This window comes from Triturus cristatus, chromosome 4_2 (genome assembly GCF_964204655.1).
Source record: "Triturus cristatus chromosome 4_2, aTriCri1.1, whole genome shotgun sequence".
In the NCBI taxonomy this organism is placed as follows: domain Eukaryota; kingdom Metazoa; phylum Chordata; class Amphibia; order Caudata; family Salamandridae; genus Triturus; species Triturus cristatus.
Genome location: NC_140586.1, coordinates 314917180 through 314935692, shown reverse-complemented (window position 1 = coordinate 314935692; position 18513 = coordinate 314917180). Strand labels below are relative to the sequence as shown.

At 45.4% G+C, this 18513-nt stretch overlaps 1 protein-coding gene across 5 annotated transcripts in view; it reads left to right on the top strand.

Moving 5' to 3' along the window:
• SUCO (SUN domain containing ossification factor) overlaps positions 1 to 18513 on the top strand; it is a 580289-nt gene that overhangs the window by 355107 nt on the left and 206669 nt on the right. For all 5 annotated transcript variants that reach the window (XR_014960616.1, XM_085601647.1, XM_085601645.1 and 2 more), the window contains one exon: positions 4761 to 4826. Coding sequence is in view for 4 of the 5 variants with exons in the window: in XM_085601647.1 (XP_085457773.1) it covers positions 4761 to 4826 (66 nt within the window). In the remaining variant the exon portion in view is untranslated. The remainder of the gene's footprint in view (positions 1 to 4760; positions 4827 to 18513) is intronic.

Here is an 18513-nt window from a genome sequence, read left to right as displayed (position 1 = left end):
CGATTTTTTCCGGCAGAGTGGAGAAAAATTACTCAGGACAAGTGGGTGCTGAATATTGTTTGCAATGGATACAGTCTTCGGTTCATCAGCCCGCCTCCAGCGATTCCGCCGGTCAGCTCTCGCTTCCAGCTGAGGGAGCTCCAGGCGGAGGCAGACATCTTGTTGAGAAAAAAGGCGGTAGAAGAAGTACCTTTGTCTCAAAGGGGAAAAGTTCTGTACTCTCGGTTCTTCCTCGTTCGCAAGAAGGACAAGAACGAGTTCAGGCCCATTCTGGATTTGCGACAAGCAAACAAGTGGATTCGCAGAGAAAAGTTTCGCATGCTATCGTTGCACCAGATTTACCCTCAGCTGCAACGGGGAGACTGGCTCTGTGCCATAGATCTACAGGATGCGTACTTCCATGTGCCCATAGCACAGAAGCACAGGAAGTTCCTGCGATTCCAAGTCGGCGCCAATCACTATCAATACACAGTACTGCCATTCGGGCTAAAGTCTGCTCCCAGGACTTTTTCGAAGTGCATGGCGGTGGTGGCGGCACACCTGCGGAGGAACAAGGTGTTTGTCTACCCGTATCTGGACGATTGGCTGATCAAGGCGTCATCCTTCGAGGAAGCGCAAGAACACTTCCGTTGGACGTGCGAGCTCTTGAACAAGCTGGGGTTACACGTCAACATGTCCAAATCGGTCCCATCTCCGGTACAGTGCATACAGTACCTGGGGGCCTCCATAGATACGCGGTCAGCAAGCGTGTCTCCTTCGGAGGAGAGACGGTTATCACTCCTTCGGAAGGCTCAGGACCTCAGGACTGCTCCATCGACGACTGTGAGGAAGGTGTCGTCTCTACTGGGATCGATGGCCTCCTGTATCTTCCTCACTCCGCACGCACGTCTACAGATGCGACCACTGCAGGAGTGCTTGGAGGATCAGTGGGATCAGAAGACAGGCTCTTGGGACGACAAGATCCGACTGTCTCTACATGCTCGTCAGTCTCTGAAGTGGTGGTGTTCGGCGGAAAACCTCCTCAAGGGGGTTCCCTTCCACAAGGACATTCCCACGACGAATGTGGTGACGGATGCTTCTCTCCAGGGCTGGGGTGCGCATTCCGGGGACCTGCAGATTCAGGGGAAGTGGTCTCCTTTGGAATCGACGTACCACATCAATTTCCTGGAACTCAGAGCTGTCTTCCTGGCACTGAAGGCTTTCCTTCCGTCCTTCCAGACCAACTCGCTGCTGATACAGACGGACAATACAACCACGATGTATTACCTCAACAAGCAGGGGGGGTCGAGATCGCGCACTCTGTCGCAGGAGGCGCAGGCGATCTGGCGCTGGCTGCTGGCCCGAGGATTGACGATCACGGCCACGCATCTGCCAGGGGTGCAGAATGCTCAGGCGGACGCCTTGAGCAGGCTGATTCAGGAAAACCACGAATGGGTCATAAACGACGAAGTACTAGGAGAAGTCTTCGCAAGGTGGGGGACTCCAGACGTAGATCTGTTCGCCACCGCCGAAAACAGCAAATGCCGAGACTTCGCATCCAGGTACTACCAGCGGGGGACGCTGGGGAATGCGCTATGGATCGATTGGTCGAACAGCTTTCTGTACGCTTTTCCACCCATTCCCCTGATTCCGGCGGTGCTCATCAAGCTGTCCCAGTCCAGGGCGCGGATGATCCTGATCGCCCCGGAGTGGCCCAGGCAGTGGTGGTTCACGGACCTTCTTCACCGGTCTCTCCTTCCTCACATGCGGTTGCCGTGCAGGCCGGACCTTCTCACGAAGTTCGGGGGGCGGATGGTGCACCCCAACCTCTCGTCTTTGAGTTTGGCGGCATGGCTCCTGAAATAGTGCAATACGGTCATCTGAATCTACCAGACGATTGTATGGACATTCTGAAGGAGTCTAAGCGACCTTCCACTAGGACATCCTATGCTTACAAGTGGAAGAGGTTCTGTATCTGGTGTAAGTCCAAGAACTTTGATCCGACAACATATAAGGAAGATGTCATCCTTCCATACCTTTTGCATCTGGCGCAGTCTGGCCTTAATTTCCATTCCATTAAGGTTCATCTGGCTGCTTTGACTGCTTACAGGAAGTGCCCTTCACAGACGTCCTTCTTTCAGATTCCTGTGGTCAAGGATTTTTTGGAAGGCTTGAAGAAGGTGTTCCCTCCTGTCAGACTTCCCTCGCCTTCTTGGGACTTGAATGTGGTGCTGTCCAGACTGATGAGAGAGCCTTTTGAACCTATTCACAAGGCTTCATTACAGCACCTATCCTGGAAGGCGGCGTTCCTAGTGGCCATTACATCGGCCCGCAGGGTGAGTGAACTTCAGGCATTATGTTGTCAAGAACCTTATACTGTGTTTCATGCTGCTAAGGTTGTGATGCGTACTCACCCTAAGTTCCTTCCTAAGGTTATATCTGACTTTCATGTCAATCAGACCATAACTTTACCTACGTTCTTTCAGAATCCCTCTTCACCAGCGGAAAGGGCTCTCCATTCCCTGGATGTCCGAAGGGTGTTGAAATTTTATCTGGATAAGACCAAGGATATTCGTAGGTCTGACCAATTGTTTGTTAATTATGGCTCAGTCAGGACTGGTCTTGCGACCTCTAAGCAGTCCATCTCTCGGTGGATTGTGTCCTGCATACAGTTGTGTTATCAAAAGGCTAATAAGACCTTAGGGGGTAAACCTAAGGCTCATTCCACCAGGGGCAAAGCTGCCACGACGGCTTTGCTGCGTAATGTTCCGATTGCGGAAATCTGTAAGGCGGCCACTTGGAAGTCGGTCCATACCTTTGCTGCGCATTACTGTCTGGACTCGGATGCCAGGGCAGATGCTCAGGTTGGGCAGGCTTCGCTGCGAAATTTGTTCGCACAGTAGTGGTTGTGTCTTATGTGTTCTCCACCGCTTTTGTTGTGTGGGGATGGGCTTGCCATTCTATTCACTAGATTATGACTATACACAGAGATCCCCTACTACAGAAGGAGTAGTTTCTTTTCTGTAACTCCAGTTCTGTAGTAGGGGTATCTCTGTTATAGTCATAAGCGCCCGCCCTCCTCCCCGGTGGAGAGATACTTATTCATATGTAGAATACTACAGGTCTGGCGTGCTACGCCTTCAAAAAGAACTGAAAGTAAATGGGACCTGCTGGGCATTCTGGGATACTGGGGAAAGTTCTGGAAAACTGGAAAGTTTTCTTAAAGGCACAGTATCCTGTTCCAAGCCACATAATGGCAGCCTATGGGGCTTGTCTGTCCACTCCTTCCTCTCTATCATTCCAGAGGCTTTTGCTGGTAGAGCAGGGTTTTTTCCTATGGGGAGAAAAACTGGACAGGCAGTGCTGTTTGTGGATTTTGGTGGAATTCTAGTTGAAGTACTGGACAGTGTAGCCTGTGGGTATAGGCTGCATTATCTGTCTTTAAATTAAATTCTCTCTTAAAGGTGTATGCAGGTCTGCATGATTTGTCACCTTTTAGAGATTATTTTTTATTGCTCCGGGGTCCGCGCACATGGGCGGGACTATTCACTAGATTATGACTATAACAGAGATACCCCTACTACAGAACTGGAGTTACAGAAAAGAAACTACTCCTTACTAGTGATTCAAGAGTCTGCTAAAACTGGTCTCTGCAGACACAGTGGATGGAACTAGCAAAGAAGATAGACATTCCTGTTTGCGAGAAGATGAACTGTGCTACTCATGAGGAAATTACCTGATCTTCAGAAAGACATCATATGGCCCAGCTGTCTCGAAGAACTGTCATGTGGACAGCCCAAGAACCTAAGCCTACCAGGCAGACTGGGCACAAGGGTCTTTTATAGGCAGCCTAAAATGAAACGGAGTGCCTAGTCGGCCCCTAATCTGCATGTGAAATTTAAAAGTACTAAGAGTATAGCTTGCGGGCCCCCGGTGAATATAGGAGAAATAGCAATTTCAGAAAGTGACATTTGTCCGTATACGCAACAGGGAGGGGCCTGCAAGCCATACTCTTAGTACACATGTCACTTTCTGAAATTGCCTTTTGAAGTAGATTTTGCTAGTGGCAAACATCTCACATGGAATTGTCTCTTATATAGAGACATTAGCACAGAGCTGTGTATTAACATTATTAACTTCATATCTTTAGAAAAAAAGTCACTGACTAGAGCTTTTGTCGCTATCAATTTCATCAATAAATTGCCATGTGATTGTCCCCTCACTTGTCTCTGTGACTGCAGCGTTAGCTGAGAACATCAACAAATATTCCATGTAGTGATTATATTGGATTACCAGTAAAGCAATAACTGCTGTCTAGTTCTATGCTGCTCTGTATACTTCCTGTAAAATAGCTGCAGCTTTGACCCTGTAATAATGCAGGATAGAAGTGACTTGAATTGGGAAAATTAATATTTAATGTGAAGTGTGCATGGGTGTATGAAGGTTAATAGCCTGATTTGTAGACAATTTTATCTGTGAGTAAGTGTCTCTTACCTCTAGAAGTGCATGACACATGTCTAGAGCAAGAGACAGTTGCTAAAGAAAAGTTGAATCTTTGTAAATTTGGCCCTAAATGTTTGTGTGGCTCAGTATAGTGAACAACCCATCACTTGTTCTATTGGTGGTGTTCTTCAAACTTAATGTTAAAATTTGAGATTTCAGTTACATGCTTCTTATGAATTAGGTCTCAATGCAAGACTGCCACACTAGGAAGCTATGTTTAGCATTTGAATCACTTGCATATTATTCTACTATATGCTTTCCTTTCTAATTTTGATTAGATTACCCTTTGGATTACAATACAAGAGAAGATAAAGCTTCAAAGAACTTTCTGGGATCTGCAAAAAGTATGTATGTGATATTTCCCTGCTGCTTATGCCCTTCATTTAAAACCAGATGTAAAATTAAGCTAACATACAATTGGCCAAGTGAGTATTATTTCCTCTCCCCTGATTTTGCCCTTTGTCAAGCTAATCCATGTTCTCCTTACCACAATTCAATTTTTTCTCCACTAACTTTATGATGTATACCAGAATGAATGTGTGTAGCATGGCTTTACTGTTAGAAAAGTAATTGTGTGATGTAAAGACTTTCACATCTAGATAATGGCTTGCTTTTTTGAGAGGCATGGCTCTGTGCAGTGCAAGTGTTCAGACACCTGGTCGCTTCAAAGTACTGGGAGACACAGTAATCAAAAATGACAAATGACGCAAGATTAATAGTCATAGTAAAATTAGTAAGCATACTATGTGATTTTGAAGGATTCATGGTTCCTTACTTAGGTTTTGCATTTATTATGTGAACTGATCCTCATTTATCTGAAGTTTTCTAATCTTTGGTAAGCAGGGATACGGATGTCCAGTGACAACATGCAATAATTACATTTAGTGATCTTATGACAGTTACCATACCATTATTCCAATCATCTTGACTCTTCAATTAAAAAAAAAAAAAAATTGTATTTTCTCATATTCAACATTTTAATTTGACATACATTTATAACATAAATTATGGCACATGAAGGCGGTGATGAGCATTGTATCTCTTCATTTACATAAATGGAGTTGGCAAGGTAGCTACTACAGTGCAGTGGAGGATTTCTCTGCTCCACTAGGTCATAAAAGAGCGAGACAATCCCCGTCCCAACCCTGGTTTTCAAAGGAACTGAAAGAACAAAAAATATCATGTAAAAGGCTAGAGCGCTGCTGGAGACGGGCATACTGTCCTCTAGCCAAAATAGCTCTCAGGAAGGCTCAGAATAGCTATTACTCCATGGTGAAATTGTCCAAAGGCCACTTTTTCACAGAGCTCATTGTCCAATCGAAAAATAATTATAAAGAAATATTTGCAATCGTTCAAAGCTTCCTGAATCCTTGCGCAGAACAGATGGCTTCACCTGTCTCTAATGATTGATGTGAGCAGCTTTGGGTTTTTTTATTGATAAAATTCAAGCCATACAGGACAGCTTCTTGACTGCCAATCAACTGCAGGCGACCCATTCTTATTAGAAAGCTGCAGTCTCTGTTCCAGTTCGCCCTTATTTGACTTCATTCACTCCCATCCCTCTGTCAGATACCTTGGCAATACTTAAATCACTCAAATCGGGCTCTCCTACAGACCCCTGCCGAGCAAGATTATTGGCTGCAGTAGCGGATGTAGTTAACCCAGAAGTCAATAAAATTGTCAACCTGTCCCTCCTGACCGCCACGGTTCCACCTGAGTGGAAACAGGCAAAACTCCTCCCCTTGCTGAAAAAACCTTCATTAAATCCTGCTACCCCGGCTAGTTACCGCCCAATCTCACTCCTTCCGGCTGTGGCGTTGGGATCCATTGGTATCACCACTTTTAGGATTTTGCTAAGTATTGGGATCAGGGTGACCCTATACGCGTAAATGTCTGGGCTCATAGTGTGTGTAGGTAGGTCCCCCTCTCTGTTTTGCATCAGAGGCATTCAGGTGGTGCCACCCTGCTGAAGCAATGTAAGCAAGCCCTATCGTAGTATACTCTATGCACGATTTTGAATTGTATTGGGTGGAGGCGCAATTTAATAGCCACTACTCTAGTGTGCTGCAATGCCGCCTCCCAACTCAGGTAGTCTAGGGTCCCCAGTTCCACTTCCCACCTTGCCCTCAACCTCACTAAGGTGTCTGGTTTATTGTTGTTCAGTGTCTTGTATGTCCATTAGATTGCCTTTTCCCTAATTTCCCCCATGAGCAGTCTACCTTTGAGGGGTACCTACTCAGGCATACCCTCTGACTCTGCGCCTTCCAAGTGTGTGTTACCTGTAGATATTTGTAGTATTGCTTAGCTGTTAATTCGTAGTGTCTCTGCAGGAAGGCAAGTGAGATAAGGGTCCCCCCCTCCATTATGTCCCCCAGTTTTGAGATCCATAACAAATCCCGGTTCTTAAAGCCTTGCAATTTAGCACATTCTTTCAATCATGTTCCCACCCACAATGGGGTTTCCCGTATAACTTGGTTGTCCCATTTCATAACTTTCTCCGATCCTCTCCATTCGGCAATGGTCACCTGTGTCACCTGGAGCAGAGTCCTCATTTCTTTCCCCCATATAAGTAATGTGTTTGGGAATAAGGGTTAAATTGGGTACGTTCTAATGTGTATGTGGGGTGATTGCTTGGTATGTGATCCAGTCGTTGATAACGATTAAATGTGCTGCCCAGTAGTAGGCTTTGATGTTGGCAAGGGAAATTCCTCCATTAAATTGATTCCTTTGCGATGTATGAATTGCTGTTCTAAAGGAAAGTGCAGACTATCCCTTCTGTCTTGGTGAAAATCTTCTGGCAGTGTGTGGTATGGATTCTAGAGCATGTATAAGCGGTTTGGTAGCGTTATCATTGTGTATAATTCTGCTTTACCCAGGAGCGTCGGTGATTTCCATCTTTCCACATCTTCATGGAACTCCGCTATGACCCTTCAAATGTAACGATCAAGTCTCAGATCCCTATTGTTGGTGATATATATTCCTAAGTATTTAAAGCCGTCTGTAGCTATTCTCGGTCTCCCGGGAATATCAGATTGGTCAATAGTGTGGGTGGCTGGGAATGCACTTGATTTGTCCCCGTTTATCTTGTATCCCGCCTCTGCCCTATCTTTCGCCAATACATCAAATAGACAGGAGAGGGTTGGCCGCAGGTTCATTACATAAAATAAGATGTCCGTGTATAGGGATATCCATTCATCCTCAGATGTCCCTTCGCTCTTAGTTAAGTCAGTGATTCTGGGGTGTGTGCGTATAATGCACCCCTGAGGTTCTAGCACCAGGGCAAACAGTAACAGGCAAAGTGGGCACCCCTGCCTCTTGCTTCTCAGAATCGGAACTTATACAATATTTTGCCATTCACTCTCACCCGGGCAACTAGATCGTTATAGAGCAGGTCTATCCAGGGCCGATATTTGGGACCAAATCCATACCTTAGTACCTGCTTCAGGAAAAGCCAATGGACAGCATTGAATGCTTTTTCATATTATCAAATGGGGTGTATCTTTGTCGTGTGGCTTCTAACCAGTTGCTCAGGTGATGGAAATTTAATTGAGTTGACCTTTTGGGCATGAAGCCAAACTGGTCACAATGTATAACAATAGCGGCAATAACCTGTACCAGTCTTATTTGCCAGAACTGTGGCCAGAATTTTTGTTTCAATGTTTAGAAGGGAGATTGGGTGATAGGAGCTGCATGCAGTCTGTGGCCTGCCCGGCTTATATATGACTACGATCATGACGTTCGTGAGGGAGCTCACCCATTGCCTTTGCCTCTAAGAATAAATTGAGTAGGTGAGGACTTATTATATCCTTGTTCCTTTTATTTATTTCTTATTTCAAATTTGCTGTTTCTTCAACGAGTTGCTTCAATCGACAATCCCGCTTGGGATTTATCGGGCCCGCGGCAGGAGAGAGGATCGCTGTGAAATAAGAGTGAAAGATTTTGAATTTAGTGATAGGAGGAGGACTGAAGGATTTCCGAAAAATAATAATTTATTATTTTCAAGTGATTATCTTTTGAACATAGTGAAAAGAGGAGTATTGGAGAAATAAGAATTGATGGAATTCAAGATATCTGGGTGCGCGCCGCAAATTTATAACACAAAGTATTCGATGTTTAGAAAAAGAAGAGCATTCTTCTCTCTAAAATACAAGCCCGTATGAAGGCCTAAGGGAAGGACGAAACGCGCAGGCAGAAAGGCTGTTGATCTATAGAAAATGCAACTGTGATCTACAAATTCATTTTGTATTGTCGATTGAAGCAACTCGTTGAATCAGAAAATTTGAAATAAGAAAAAAATAAAAGGTTACTGAAACCTGAAGGAAAGATTTCATGTACTCTATTTTTTGATGTTCCTTCCTAACTATACTCTTTTATTGATTGTGGTTTTGATGACAGTGAACCACAGGAAGTTGAGCATCTAACATTTGTCAATTAGGTGGTACTGTATGTGTTAGTTCCGCACATTGTGTTCCCTTACTGTCATTGTTCTCAGAGTCTTGTATATCCTTGTTCCATTTGAAAAACTGCTGGTATGCCATTAGGACCTGGCCTTTAGTTTGCTTATGGCTGTCTTTATCTCTTCAAGTGTAATGTCTTCCTCTAGCAACTGTATCGCGTCTGCGTTTAATGTCTGGATAGAAATTTCTACTAGATAGTGTTCTATTTGGTGAGCTTCCAACGGGCGTGCCATGTAAAAGGCTGTATAGTAACTGACTAATTTGCTATTTCTCTGGGGGTGGCCCATGCATCGCCTTTGTCTGATTTTATGGATGTTACTCATCGTGCCTCTGCTTCCCTCCTGCTCAACCATGCTACCAGTCTCCCCGTTTTAGATCCGGCATCGTAAAGTCTTCTGTGTGTGGCTTGGATCTCGGCTCTAGCTCTGGTTGTGCCAGCACCTGATATTCTTTACGGAGGATTGCGACGGCACGCACCTGAGAGGTGTCAGCCGGTACCCCAATCTGGCTCTCCAACTGAAGGAGGCAAGCCTCCTTATCTTCTATCTCCCTAGTTTCTCATCTTTTCTTATATGCTATTATGTTTTGTGCTCTGTCTCGAAGGACTGTTTTAAAGGGCTCCCAGAGTATGACCGCTGACAAGACTGAGCCTGTGTTTTCTTTGAAGTATATCTCTGTCTCTACCCTGATTTTGTGTGCCACTTTTTCGTCCCGGAGTTTCCATGCGTTAAGTTTCCATCACAGCCTTGATTTGTGTGATTTCTTACCCAGGGTGAGCCATAGCGGGGAGTGATCTGTGAGACCTCTGGCCAAATATTCTACCTTTTCTATCTATTCCACCTCTCCTGCAGGTGCGAGGATGTAGTCCAGCCGCGAGAATAATTTGTGTGCTCCTCAGTAGTATGAGTATGCGTATGCTTGGGATTGCAGGCAGTGTCGTCGCCACGAGTCTGATAGCCCCATAGTAATGATGAAGCGTTTCAGCGGTGTGTCTTGGTCTGAGACCATACTTGGGGTGGAACGGTCAAGTGTAGGGTCTACCACATTGTTGAAGTCCCCTCCTATCCTGGGCATTCATGACCTGACTTCCAGCAGTATTTCCGTTAGTTTGTCTAGTGTTTATGCCTGTAGACGAGTGGGGTATCGACACTGATCAAGGTCATGTCTTATCTATCCCACCTTCTTTTGACCACCACATAGGTCCCATCTAGGTCTATCTATGTGTGGCTTACTCTGAAAGGATGTGATTTCCTGACTAAAATTGCCACACCCCAGGAGCCTGACTTGATTCCCGCATGTGCTAAGTAAGGTATTATATGCCCCCCCTTCCCAGGAAACCACAGCGAGTGCCACTCGGGTGCGTCTACTGGAGGAGCATTATGTCAGGCTTCGACCTTCGTTTGTGGGAGGTGGCTAGGCCACGTTTATTCTTGCTACCCACTCCATTAACTTTCATGGAGAATATGGAATAAGTGTCTCTCTCAAGTGTCATCCCTCCACTCATTTGGAAATTGTAGGTTTCCCTTCAGCACGGTCTGTGATAGTCCCATTCTCAGGGGCTGTTCTGTGTCCATCCATGATGGTTGTTAGGAGTGGGTGGTCAGGATCTGAGTCTGTTGAATGGGCACTGTTGGACACATCCGTACCCCTTCGTCGTGGGTCTGTGCTGTCCTCCGTGTGGCAGTGAGGGCATTTTTTTCAATGTCTGCGGATATCCCTGAACGGAGGGTGGACCTCCCAGGTTATGGCGTGGATTTCCATAGTTTTAGTTAGTATTCCCGTGTCTTTTCTCAATCTGCCATGATTTAGGTCTCCAGTTCTACTGTCAGTCTTTGGTGGATTCGTTTCTGCTTTTCCTGTCCGCTTGCGGCTGTGGCCGTTCCTCTACCCATGTCCATGTCTCCTCTGGGGTTTGGAAGAAGAGGATTTTGTTCTAACAGACGACTGACTGGAAATAAGAGCATGTATTAAATGTTCATTGCTCTAAGCTTAGTTTTCACAGAGTCAAATGTGAGCCTTTGTTGTTGCACCTCCCTAGAGTAGTCAGGGAATATCATTATTTTGCATGAGCGTGTCGCAGTTCCTCCAACCTTCTTGCCTCTCTCAAAACTAAGTCTCCGTCCTGGTAGTTAAGGAACCAGGCAATGAGGGGGTGGGGTGGGGCTCTCACCTGTGGCTTGGCGCTGAGGGCCCTATGCGCTAGTTCTATCACAAAGCAGGATGAAAAGTGGGCTGCCGGGAAGGAATCCTGCATCCATTTTTTCAGAAATTCCCCCGTATCCGAGCCCTCTTCCCCCTCTGGGTAGCCAACAAATCGTAAATTATTTCTCCTTTCATGATTCTTGGCATCATCCACTCTCCATGCCACCTCTTTTATTGTTACACGCAGTTCGTAGACGACTTTCTGCAGTGAGAGTCACATCTTCCACCTCGGAAATCCTATTTTTTTTTCTTGTGTCACTCTCTTTGATACTTGGCGTAAGTCTTGGCGTAGTAATGTAACTTGTGCACGGACTTCATCTATCTTTCCCTCCAAGGCTTCCCTGGAGGCATGTATGGCCTGCAGGAGCATCGCTTTTTCTGGCCCTTGATCTGCCAGTGGGGTGTCTGTTTTCGTGAATTTATCCATTTTACCCTGGCGTTTTGGCTTGGGGTCCTTTGTCTTTGGCCATGTTTGTGGGGTGGGATACCATGAGATCCAGTCTGTCTGCTAGTCGCGATCCTCTCCCCCGCTAAACCACGTCACCCTCCTTTCAGTGGGCCCGTGGCAGGGTAAGTCCCTTCATGAAGATGCTGATGTATTGGGTGTGTCCTCTCTATACTAAATGTTTTCTCTCCGGGAGTGAGGAGTTCTGGTGGACAGCGACTGGTTCAGCGAGGGCTATAGGTCTGCATTTGCCATATTACCGGGCCTCCATGCAACCGCTCTTTGTGTTGTTTACGAGGGGGAGGGGCTAGCCAGGGTATTATTTCCGGGCCTGTGATGTTCTGGAAGGGTAGGGAGGGGCCCTTATGAGTCACGCAGTTGCGGACCCTGCTCGCGCAGTCACCCAGTCCTCTCCAGCCTGTTTTCCCTGTGCGTGTGGCCAGTCTCGGGATCAGACTCTGTCTCTCCGCTATCTTCAAGCCCCCCTGCCCCCGTTGTCGCCCCCTCACCTGCTATCCGGGTGTTCACTCAGTTTAGGATGGTCCCTCAGAGCGCCCGACCCGGGGTGCCAGTGCCTCCCAGGCCGGGGGGGGGGGGGGGGGGGCACCACGATCTTCTGTTTCCTCCTTAGCTGGTCCGCCCCCCGCCCCGGGCCCACAGTGATCACCTAGCAGCACCCCTCAGAGGGCAAGCTTCCCCAGGTCTTGTTGTTCTTCTGACGCTTGAGCGCCCTGGGTGAGAGGTGAGCAGTCCCGGCAACCGCCCTCTCCGGTAACAGGCCCTCTGTCATCGATTTGCCACCGCTGTCTCTACCTCATACCACCAGTCTCAGCAGCGGTGCCCGGTCTCTGCGGTCGCTCCACAGATTGCCTCACTTGGCGATAGGTGTCTCTGGCATTTGGGAGAGAGGTTCCAGTCACAAGCCGCAGGTGCTGCCCCGCTGCTCTTGGAGGTCCACCAGAGACCCAGCACATTCCCCACCATCCAAGGCACCCTTCCAGGACTCCGGGCTTGCTCTCCCTCAGCACCACTCGTGCCCTCTGGCCTCCACTTACTCGCCGGCTCGGTGAGTTCAGTGTCTGCTCCTTTTCATCCAATTGCAGGGTTGGGCTCTCTCTCCTGTAGCGTGGGCCCTCAGTCCCCGGCAATCATGTTGGCCTTCTCGGGAAATCCATTATGTGCTATTCATGCATGTAGTCTCTCCTGGGGTGCAGCACTACCCAGGTTCGGCTTAATTCATGCCATAATCAATATTCGGGGCTGTGCGATTGCTCAGTGTGTCAGATTAGTGAAAGAAATCAGGATGTTGGTCGGATTAGTGTGCGGGCCGACTGAGCCGACTTTTAGAGATGCTAGTCAGCGATGTTGCTGGCCACGCCCCTCCTGATACTTCATTTTGGCTCATAAAAATAGGGTAGAACTTCCTTCTCTGTGGTTAAGGTGTGGTCTGAGACTGACCTGAATGATCGTTTCAGACTACTTTGATAGTCCAGTGTTGCGTCACGTAGCCAAAAAGAGGATTGACAATATTTGTGGCCACTCATTTCCTGATACAATATTTTTTGATTGCTGCAACTGTTAACAAGAGAAAGATATATCCATCCTGTGACAATGAAAGTGGGCAATGAAACCAGATTGCTTAACTGCATTGTCAAAAAACATAACTGAGTTCTTTCCTCCATAAGCAGTCAGTTTGTGTGGACATAACTGAATCGGGTTGTAAGCAATAATATGCAGAGATGCTTACCTTTTTGAATTTTTGCATGTTTCGCATTTTTAGGATGAACAGGTGGTATTATAACTTGTCCAAATGTTATTAATCGGTCCACCGTAATCTGCCTAATTTGAAACTGGGGCCCATTGACACCGCTGCTCAGTTTTGGAATTATATTATATGGTCTACTGTGCAATAAGAGGCCTAACAGAAGATGTTTTACCTCACTCAGGAGAAAATAATCAACCTGTCATTCGTTGGGAAAGAGCTTAGATACCTGGTGAGTAACTTAAGAATGTGCAAAAGGAGGCTCCCCCTATCAGGTGCCCAGTTGTAATTTACCTCCATCCTGCACTGAAGCCAATTTAAGGACCAACCGTAACCCTATGTAACTATCTGGCATACTTGCTGCATGGGGTTCTGTGGCTTATCATCCACAACAGCCACTAGAACACACAAATTTATGCCCAGAGAAGTAACAGTAGCTTTCACCAATGCTTCTTCCTAAGAGCTTCATCAATCCTTCTTTCTAAGCGCTTCATCAATCCTTCTTTCTAAGCGCTTCATCAATCCTTCCTTTTCAAATGACATTAAACTAAATGTATGACTCACCCTGCCTCCTGTTTTCCCATATCAACAGTCTCTTCAGTTTGTTAGTAAGAGTAAATAGCTCCTCTTTTCTGGAGATCATTTTAAAACCAACCCAAAGAAGAGATGAACCTGGGGTTTTACTGACGTTTTTCAATAGTGAAATAGAACCATCTTACTTCTGCTCTTTACTTTCATTGATAGTTGTAAGTACTGAATAGTGAGAAAAAGAGGCTCCTTCTACCATCTCTGAGGATTTCTCAGGGGAGATCCAGAAAAAAACGTCACCAAGAAAACGTGGCTGCTCCCAGTTGATGTTGGGATCTCTGAAAGCAGGTAGAGTTGAACATACTACATCATACCTGTTCTTGAACTGATACACCATTGATGTAGAAAAACATGCAGGTGTTCTGCTTTTAGGGATTTTACAAAATTGAGACACCACTAGTTATTGAAACAGTCCGCAAGGTCCACATCATTATTCCCATCTATGGACTGTTTGTTCGCTCAGGTCTAGAAGGATTCTAGCTACCTTTAATTTGAAATATTGAATGCCTACTCTCTAACCAGGGAACTAACGCCAATGGTGGAGATCCCTAATACTCCCTCTGTAAGGCACCAGCCATCTTTATGACCATTTCCGCCTAGTGTCAGCATTTCTAGTTGCCACCTGCTGCATCACCTACTCTATTGACACCAGCAGCTGTCTCACTGCTACAGGTATTATCTGTGCGTTCCAACCCAATGATGGTTAAGTCAAGGCGATCCAAGACAGGGATCATGTACCACTCTTTGACTGCATTTTAAGGACTGCCCAAGACATCAGTCTCACCATTCTAAATGTTCTGTGTAGGACTTCAAGATCCATTCTCCTGGAAAATAGACCTCTTCTTACTCCCCTGGAATCATTATTCTCTTACACACTTGGAGTCTTCCATCCAAAATGTCCCCCATATTTGATATTAATACCTTTTAAGTCTACTTTGAGAGGCAACAAATCCAAATATGTCTACTACCACAAAAACCTTGATTATATTTGAAACCTTGCATCCTAGATATTTTTCGCTCTACTTTGGGGTTTTCTATAACCTACTCTGAGACTATTCTTTAGATAAAAAAATTAATCTAATGTGGTGCTTGCTAAATTATTTGAACCACTGCAATAGGCTATTAACATCAGAGATTGCACTTTTGAACATTAAGGCTGCTATTTAGTCTTTTCCAACCAGTAAAACACCAGGAGATGAGGTTATTTGTGATTAGAAATCTAAGAGCAAAACTAGCCCCCTGATTGTCACCACATTTTAATTCCATCCTACCTATCATCTCAAAGTACTCCTGTTCCTGCACCCTAAGCAAGCAAGTAATATTCTATTCTGTGGAGCTGCTGACATGCTATTTCCCACTCAGCAACTCAGACCACTATCATCCATCTGATCTACAGTTCTCCCAGGCAGAACAAAGACTTTAATGACGAATTCTCTGATCTCTTCGCCACTTCATCTATCTTACATGCCCACACCACCCTTTTGGGTGGCTTCAACCAGCCAGACAACACGAGCTTAAAAAAAGCAAAAAGCACAGCCACTATCCTCAACCTAATCAACACACTCATCACGGTACAGCTAATCACACAACAAACACACACACTTAAGGCCAAATCCCCGACATTGTCGCTGTAACATCACCAACAATCCAGTGTAAATCGCCGATATACCTAGACTGACCTCTTTGTCATCCCTATCTCCCTATTCTATGTCCAGTCAACTAACTAGGGTCAACCTGAACTCATCTCTGATCCTATCAACTCCATGTCCAACACCACTTCTAAAACAAAAAATCATAAACTCTTTTCTAGAAAACTATGGAAACATCCACTCCCCAATTAAAGCACACAAATGCAAGTCAAAGTTTTCAGCTCCCTGGTACTCTAAAGACTTTATGGACAAAAAATTATCCATTCGCAGATAAGAAAGAAAACGGAAAAGAAACAGAACTCTTGAGCACCTCATGATGCTGAAATCCCACCACACAACACGTAGACCGCTCATCACGTCAGGCAAAGCAAATTACTATACCAACACCATCACTGACGCCACCAACAAAACCAGAACCCGTTTCAAGACCATAAAGCCCTGCATCATTTCCCTGCCAGACTCAATTATTTCTCATTCCACAGAAAAGTGCAATGCTGTCAACCTCTACAGTGAACAAATACAGAAGACCCGAAAGCACATGGTCAACAAAAAGCCTGCTTCATCTTATGCATGCCTCTTCCCGTAGAAACCCTCAGTGGTCATCTTTCAAAGCCCTATTTCTCACGGATCTTTCCAACATACTCAACTCCCTGAGAGCCACTTCTTATGAAGATGATGTCGTACCCTCGTGCTTCATCAAACCTCTCACCTCGGTTCACCATTATCAATGCTGTAAAAACATGCCAGATCCTCCCGCTCCTAAAGAAACCTACACTAGACTCTGATGTCTTATCAAACTACTGGACAGTCGCTCACCTACCATTCATCAGCAAGATCATTGAAAAAGCAGTGTATGTTCAACTTAACAATCACATCAATGCTAACCACCCCTTACATTGTTACCAGTATAGCTTCAGATCACACTGCAGGACAGCAACTGCTACCTTACAGATTATAGATGATACCCCCGGGGCACAGATAAAGATGACCTCTGCCACCTGACATTGCTGAACCTCTCAACTGCCTTCAACACAGTCGACCATCCCTTCCTCCTGCGCGCACTAGAGTCTTGAATTCACTGGCAAAGTCCTTCACTGGTTTCTTACCTTTCAATCTAACACGAGTTTGTTCACATTGGCACCTCCATGTCCAAAAAGATCTCCCTCACCTACAAAGTTTCCCAGAGTTCCATACTTGTCCCCTTCGACCTCTACCTGATGACCCTTGTCATCTTCATTCTCAACCTTATGATCTCATCACCCCCATCCTAATGGAAATCGATTGGCCCCAATTGGCAGCCCACACCATCTTGAAAACCAGATGCATCATTTACAAAGCTTTCATAACCAGCACCCCTGCTTATCTTGCAGACAAGGTCACCAACTCTGGTGGTCCTTAGCACACCCGTGGTCAGGATACCATTAAATGCAGACTGTAAAAAAGAAAAACAATACAACTGGCCTTTTCCATTTGTGCACCCAGGATCTGGAATAGCATCCCTACATCCATTGCGACCGCCCCAACGCTGCTCCATTTTGAAAAAGAGTTAGACTCCCCTCTTTAAAAACACTACATCACAGTGAATTAACCATCCACAATCCATCCTCCTCTCCTCTTACGCATTGATTTTATGCTCGACTTTAACTATGTATGGTGTTCCACTGTCTTTGGCTAGATTAGCCATATAAAAATACCAAATACATACATGGAGCGACTTAGTGCTGTGCTTACAGGTAACCGCATCAAAATTCATCAATATGCCAATGACACACAGCCAACGCCTCAGGTGCTTAACATCAAGGTCTGGATGATGTGCAGGCTGAGTCTACCTGCTCAATCCAACCAAGAAAGAATTCTCAATATTTGCCAAGAACATCAAACAAAGAAACGGTACCGACCTGTCTTGCTGACATCAACCATGACAGTTTTAAACCCCGACTTTCACCAATTGGCAAATCACTTGGTTTGATCCTGGACTCCAGCCTCACCCTCAAGGAGCACATTGCCCCCCGCAAAAAAAAAACTACAGCTTAAAACCAGCTCTCTCTTCTAAAGGAAGTGAAACCGTTTCTTCCAGAAAATGACTTGGGACATGAGTTCAAGCCCCCATACATTTGCATTTAAATGGTGGTAATGTCCTTCTTCATATCCTCAAACTTTTCACTGGCAAGCTTTAAGGGAATTCTGCATTCCACAGCACGGCTGATAAAAATAAGACTATATCACCCCTGCATTGATTGAACTCCATTTGGCCTCCTTGCCGACCCTCCCCATCTTCAAAACCAGCTGCATCATTTATAAAGCCATCACAATAAGTACTCACAGTCAAGTTTGCCATATCTGGTAGCTCACGGCAAATATGCGGCCAGTGCACCATTAGACTTCAGAAGAAGCGTAAAAAAACAAGGCAGCAGGCCTTTTCCATCTGTGCACCCAATATCTGGAACAGCATCCCCAGATCTATCAGGACTACCCCATCTCTGCTGTAATCGAGGAGAGAGTTGAAAACACATCTCAAGAACAGTACATCACCATGCATTAACCATCCACAAACAAGCCTCCTACCCTGTAAATTGTTGACCTGTTGCTTTTCTTTGACCCTCCACTGTGTTAATAGGAATCACCTACTTCCATACATACATATGCGCATACAAGCTAGTGGCCAGGTGTCTGCTTCATTTAAAAAGGGTATACTGGTGTCTTGTTTTTTCAAACTAAATAATACCCCATTTGTGTCTATTGTACTCTTTAATGATCTTGAAAGGAAATTAGAAGTTATTAATAAAAGTACTTGTCAAATCGATAGCAGTTTTAATGAGGATTTAATAGGACAGAACAGGGGAGTTTCATTCTGGGATCATTTGCATCAAAAACCCATCACTTAGTAAAGGCAATCAAGTTAGTGGCAACCTGCTCTTGAGCTATGAT